Genomic DNA, 6,965 nt, shown 5'->3' with positions numbered 1-6,965 from the left:
TACGTTTCGTGTCGTGTTTTATGTAATTTAAAATTAATAATAAAAATAAAGATAAATAAAATATATATTTAAATATTAAGTTTTTATTAGTCGAGTCTTAGGTTAATAAGTCATAATGACTCAAGTGTATTCAATTATTATGAAATTTAAATTTAAATCTATTTTATGTACATATTATATGTAAAATAATTATATGTAAAATATTATTGTAAGATATATGTATTCATATAATTTTGATAAATTTATTTAAATATTTATTTATTTCGTTCATTTTCGTTTCGTGTACCCAAGTGTAAACCCAAAACCGGCACTAAATTCATACGAAAATATACGAAAATATACTTTCGTGTTCGTGTATCAAAAATGTCAAACCAAACCCGTTATTTTCGTGTCGCGTATGAAATTGCCGGCTCTACGTACATAAATCAGCTCCTATATTTTGTTTAAATTTTTTTTGTCATCTATATGCTAACGACTTATGAATTTTTTTGGGGGAAAATTGATGAGAAAAGATTAACCTTAAAAAATAGATTGATCAAAATTTGACAAGTTCATACTTAAAATTCAGATAATCTGATTTTTGAGTTAAGTTTTGAGAAGGAATAAAATAATTTATGAGAAATCATATCAAATTTATATTAATTTTTGATTTAATCGTATAAAATTTAATTTATATTAATCGTATAAAATAATTTATATTAAATTTTTTGATATAAAATTATTGCAAATGAGTTTATAATAATAATAAGAAGAATTAACAAATGAGGCTTAGCATAAAACTCTTTTCTAGCAAACAAATAAAAACAAAAATATAGAGGTCACCTTTGGTTGGTAGAGAAGATAATTCATAATAGGACAGTGAAAACGCGTGTACAAATATTTGAAAAACAAGCTCATGTACGGTAATTTTCAATGAATTAAATTCAAACCACTTCAACCATCCTTTTAACCAGAAAAAAACAGTTTTATTTGAAATTCAAAAAGATTTTGTAAATAAAACCAACTCCTGTGGTTTGGATTACATACTACACACATGTGATATCATGAACAACATATAGGCAGAGCAATAGAATGAAATTAAGACACACCGAACAACACTAAATGACAGGGCAATAGGCATTTACTAGTTTCCTGAGGGCATAATGCAGACTCCACTTACCTTCTTTCTTCCAACATTTCTAGATTCTTTTGTAACCTCTCCTTGGCTCTCTTTAACACTCTTTTCAAAGTCACCCATGGCCACAGTCTTGTCCTCTGGAAAATCATTCACCGAACCCGTTAAAAGGGCAGCTCTGGCAGATATTCGCGGTGGCAAGGTCTCTATTTGCTTCAAGACTTTCTCAATGTCGCTAGCAAGTCTCTCTGCCAAGCTACGGCTAAAGTCCTCCCTAATCACTGCTCGAAGAACAGCTACTTCTTCTGCATCTGGAGGCATTGTATAGGCCGGAACTATCCACCCATATCTACGTAAGCTCTCAGAGATCTCAAATACAGTGTGCTTGCTGCTATTTCTGAGGGAGAATGCCACAAGCGGCACACCAACATCTTTAGAGATTATCTCAAACCTACCCATCTTTTCCAGTCCATCTTTCAGAACTCTGGCATTTGCCAAGCACGTTTCCATTATGTTTTTATACCCCTGATACCAAAAAAAACATACTTTCATTTATAAAGCAACATATATGATCCAGACAAAATTTATTGGTCAGGTTAGTACGTTAAATTTTCATGTATAAGTCTCCTTGTCACAAAATTGTCCAATTTTTGCAAAGTTACATCTTTATAAGAATAATTACCTCAAATCCTAGCCTTATGAACTGGTAGTACTGAGCAATTATTTGGCTAGAACCTGAAACATTTAACCCCACACATAAAATTACAACAAAATTTAGATAGCTTAATTTGTTGGCAACAACTACAAAAAAATGCTGGGATTTACATTCACCAATGTTAAAGCCATTCTATGACAGTAAATTAAGGCGTACATGAAGTCCTGTATGGAAATGCCACCCTGCAAATACTTCTTAAAAAGTTCACATCAACCAAATGTGATGTAATTTTATGATTTGACGTGAGAAATATGAAAACATCTAATCAAGATTCAAGTCCATTTTATAAAATGTTTAATAATAAAATTCATGTTCGCCCAAAACATAATAATTAATGATTTTTATTTTAGATGAAACTATATGATACATGGAGTGATATTTAACTGGAGGAGCTTCCATTTCTCACGAATGAAAAGTTTTCTTTTTTGTCATCGTCAAGGATGAAAAGTAAAAGTTTGTACAATAAAGGAAAAACACCATTAATTTATAATACATATTTAAGTGTCTTAGAGCAAGCGAGCAAGCAATTCCAACGGTGTTTTAGTTGACTCCTTATAAATATTATAAAATATCAAATCCTAGTAATTTAGTATATCATTTTGCATTTCAACTTCAATAATATAATGATAATAATAATAATAATAATAATAATAATAATAATGATAATGATAATGATAATAATAATAATAATAAGTATAATAATAATAATTATAGTTATAATAATTATAATAATAATAATAATTATTATTATTAAATTTGAAAGATATAGAAGAAAGAAAGAGGAAACAAGTAAAAAGAAGAAAGAATGAAATTTTTATTGATAAAAATGATATAAGGAAAATTAGTGGTTCCTTGGTAAGAATGTTCTTACTAACGTGAAGAGCTACTAAGACACACAAGCTGGAGTGCAATTTTATGTTAAATTCTTTATACTTTGAACTATATTGAATTATAAGGAATGATCCAACAAAATTTTGATCCAAATTCTTTACATTTGAACCATATTTAATTATAAGGAATTATATAAGAAATGATCCAAACAAAATTTTGCTCCAAAAGACTAACTATCGGCTCCTTATTTAATGTCTTCTCTCCTTTCTTTATCTTAGGCCTTACTCCCGAGTTTTTTAAGTGAAGGAAGTAAGTGATGAGAAGGTAAAATACTTTCATCCCATTTTTGGTGTGAATGTTTTGGAGTGAATGTTTTGGAGTGAAATTTTGTTAGATTTGCATTAATTAACACTTGTTTTCGCTCCTTTTAAAAACTTGGGAGTACAATTATGAATGCAAGTGAAATTACTTTATTTACCATACACTTGCTTTCCTTCATTTTTTAAAATGTGGAGCGAGGGGTAAGTTCCTTAGAGGGTCTTCGAGAGCCTCCAAATTTATACCTTATAAATACTCTAGAATATTAGGATATTAGTGATTTAGGGTATTACAAGGGAAGGTATCTCCAACAATACTCCTTAAATATATATTCTTTATATTACTATTATAATATTAAGTTAAGTATGGAAAGAGAGAAAGAAGAAAGAGAATATTAGAGAAGGAGGGAAATGAATATTTAATTCATATAAATGATATAAGGGATATATAAATGATATAAGGGATGAGACAAAATTCCTTAAAAATAAGGGAGACGATAGCGTGTCAAAATTTTAAGATAGAACTAAAGAGCTCCTTGGAGTGACAAAATATGCCAAATTCCTTACATTTTGAATTGAAAGGACAATTTAGCTAATCCGGTGGAGATGTTAAATGATACAGAGTAGGTCTGTAGGTGGGATCTAAATTTAAAACTATTAGTATTATACTAATTACAATAGAGAGCATTAAGTAAGTAATGTTGTTGAAGTTGTCATGCCTTATACTATCCTAAATCACGAAAAAGCCTAATTTTTTATAATATTTATAAGTCATACCCTACGATACCGTTGGAAATGCTCTTAAAGAGACTAATCACTGGTTGTGCACCTCAAAAGAAAAACAGGGATGTGAAACCTTCAGAGCCCGTGTTCTAAAATTGGAAAAATGGAGATATGAATATACTAATACTGTGTTTGCTTACATAATATGGTACCAAGGTTTATATGTTTGTGCATAACTATTAACCCGCCTCCCATCTCGTTAAGTTTGAAGTATATCCAATACAATTTACATTCTCATACCTCACCCATAATGTATATTCATTAATTTACTATCCAAGTTCACTGCATCATCTCTTGCATACTGATTCATATAAAGGCTTGTGTAGAAAGGATGACTAAGACGAACAGAACAAATACATACATAGATCAGACAATAAAAAAGGCATAATTACCTTTAGAAAAGTTGAGAGTAAATGTCGGTTGATCAGATCCAAGGTAGTTGATGTGGAAGACAAGGTCCTCGGGCAAGTCGTCTTTACTCCTCCACACTACCCAGCCAACACCTGGATAGACAAGGCCATACTTATGACCACTTACGTTGATGCTCTTTACCAATGGTAAACGGAAATCCCACTCGAGTTCTGGGTAAACAAATGGAGCTATAAACCCTCCACTAGCAGCATCAACATGAATCGGGGTTTCCCATCCTGTTTCTTTATTTTTTTTCATCAGAAGCTCGTCTAGTAGCGTCACATCCTCAAACTCTCCTGTCAGAGTAGACCCAAGAATGGCTGCGATACAGATGGTGTTCTCATCTACCATATCTACTGCTTTAACAGGATCCATAATGTAGTACCCTTTCTTCAGTTTCACTTCCTTCAGTTCAACTTCAAAATACCTTGCAAATTTTTCCCAGCATACCTGTTCGTTATATCATTTGTCATGCACCTCGTGAGAATTAAGAAGTCTACCATTCTTGAAAGAGCAACAGTACATAAAGAATATAAATATTGCACGAATGACATGTATAAATAAACTACACTCTTCAAATTCTCCCCAATAGTATAGTGATGAATGTATGATTTAACCAGATAGCTAATCTACAGTTTAGTAATTAGTAGTAGTAATTAGAGTACTAAATATTTAATTTTTATAAGTGAAATAGTAACCAAATTATACCTTGTAGGAGTAAGGAAGTATAAACATATATAATGACGGAGTGTTAAGGAGAACTGGGGGAAGATAAACTCACCTGAACATTGGCTCCAGTTACAATGTTGGGGTTATCACACGGTTTACCTTGAGATTTCCTCCTAGCCTGCCATTTCCTCTTAAAAGCAAGTCCTGCCAACATTATGGCCTCGGATGAACCTACTGTCCCCACCCCAATGGCGGTCTCATCTACCCGCACAGGTGCATGAAATAGATGAGCTATCATATTGACGCAACGATTCTGCATACAATATTGGGCTATGAAGTTTGACCCACAATTATCCATTATCACTGTAAGTCGATACTGATAAAATTATCCATAATCATACATATATAAATATATGAGTCAGCTACTGATTACTTGACAGAAATCATAAATAGAAATAACAAGGTTTTGTAAGATAAATAAAATTAAGAAAAATCCTATGACTGATGAACAGAGAGAAAAAGTGTGATAAATAGTGGGGTAGGTACCTGGAGTTCAGTGGTAACAGGGTACTCATCCATGTCAACATAGTTCTTATTGAGGGAGGACATAATAAGTTTATCGCATTCGGGCTCCATCCAAGTGGTGACGAATGAGGCCAAGTTGAGCCTTGGATTACCATCCAGCATCAACTCATCGTTTATGATCTGATAGGCAGCATCCTTGGAAATAGGCTGCTCAGGCATCATAAACCTACCACCAGATATAAGGGGGTTGTACACACATTCAATTAAGTTATTCAAATGTTCTCACCTTTTGTTGTACAAGTATTATCCCCCCTACTCGTAATGGAACAAGGACCACTCTATGTTGTTAACCTTAAGGGGTGTTAGATGGAGACCTACTTTTATACATATATTACATATAGGTTATTCTAGCTAGCAAGCAAATCCAAACAATAGAACATAAATATATTAGTCTAGTGTTATTTGTTATGATTACTTAATGAGATAGAGATACATGGAAATGCAAAAACATGTATTGTATAGGATAGTAAAGGAATTATAAGGGGGTAATTGGGGAGAGAAGTCCTGGCATATCTAGAAGCGAATGTAGAATGCAACTCTTCACTGCTGTCTGTTATCGTCGTGGCTATCACCATCCTTTGCCTTTTGTTCCTCCTTTTTATGTTTTCTCTTTCTTCTTCTTGCAACTTTCTTTTTTTACTGTTCAAACATAAATGTTAGAGGGATGGATGGATGCAACCTTATATATGTATGTAAATCTATACACCTCACTCACCTCACAATTTCTCCGTAAATAGGACACATTACATTTCTCCCACCACACGTGTGGCTCTTACAAGGGCCTTCGCTGCCACCTATCTTCCTCTTCTGTCTATTCCAGGGGTAATAAAATACGTACTCAGAACATCTCCGATATTAAAATAAATAACCCCTTAACTAAAAGTTCACAAGGCATTTCTATATTATATTATGGGGGCAATTCATGTACGGCTCCGTACATAATTATTATTTTAAAAAATGTAAATATATAATTTTTTTCATTTTTATTATATATAATTACAAATTTTAATTACTAGATTAAAAATAAAGTTGTACAATTTTTTTATTTAAAAAATCATTGAAATTTGATAAAATAGTTTAAAGTGGTTCCGTAGTAGAATCACAGTAAACTCACACTTATCCAAAATCATTTCATAGTAGAATCAAATTAATTTTTTTTTTAAATTTCTATTGTTAAATGTTGAGCACCATATTCAAATAAACAAATAAAGAACTTCAGAAAAATAATATATAACGGGGTCCAGGGGCGGCAGCCCCGGGCGGGGTCCCGGGCGGGGGTTCGGGGGCAACCCCCAGGCGGGGTCCGGGGGCGGCAGACTTCGGCTGGGGTCAGCTCTAAAAAGAATTTTTTTTGGAAGACCAGTCTTGTACAGAAATCTCAATTTCGGAACAACAAATCATATCTAAACCAGTATCTGCCTCTACTGCATCATATGCAGTTTCAGAAGCATGTATCATATACATGCTAAACATACCTTGTAACATAGATCATGTCAACACACCCTCCGACCAACAGATTAGATCACTATCTATAAACCAG

General features: G+C 32.7%; 1 protein-coding gene across 1 annotated transcript; it reads right to left on the bottom strand.

Moving 5' to 3' along the window:
* Positions 1-913: 913 nt before the first annotated feature.
* On the bottom strand, positions 914-6,211 carry LOC141717951 (glutamate decarboxylase-like). Its single transcript, XM_074520253.1, has 7 exons — positions 6,141-6,211; positions 5,915-6,064; positions 5,387-5,591; positions 4,953-5,153; positions 4,153-4,621; positions 1,797-1,849; positions 914-1,639 (listed from the first exon to the last, which is right to left on the bottom strand). Exons 1-7 carry the CDS (start codon positions 6,167-6,169, stop codon positions 1,124-1,126), a joined length of 1,623 nt encoding a protein of 540 aa, XP_074376354.1. The 5' UTR covers positions 6,170-6,211; the 3' UTR covers positions 914-1,123.
* Positions 6,212-6,965: the final 754 nt, after the last annotated feature.

The sequence above is a fragment of the Apium graveolens genome, chromosome 4 (assembly GCF_009905375.1).
Source record: "Apium graveolens cultivar Ventura chromosome 4, ASM990537v1, whole genome shotgun sequence".
In the NCBI taxonomy this organism is placed as follows: Eukaryota; Viridiplantae; Streptophyta; class Magnoliopsida; order Apiales; family Apiaceae; genus Apium; species Apium graveolens.
The sequence above is the reverse complement of the archived record's forward strand: the minus strand, read 5'-3'. Positions and strand labels throughout refer to the sequence as shown.

Coding starts and splice junctions, on each gene's coding strand:
- LOC141717951 (XM_074520253.1), bottom strand. CDS start 6,169: ATGTGTCCTATTTACGGAGAAATTGTGAG. Junction 5,154..5,386: donor CTGTTACCACTGAACTCCAG/GTACCTACCCCA, acceptor TATTGTATGCAG/AATCGTTGCGTCAATATGAT. Junction 1,640..1,796: donor TCATAAGGCTAGGATTTGAG/GTAATTATTCTT, acceptor TTTTGGTATCAG/GGGTATAAAAACATAATGGA.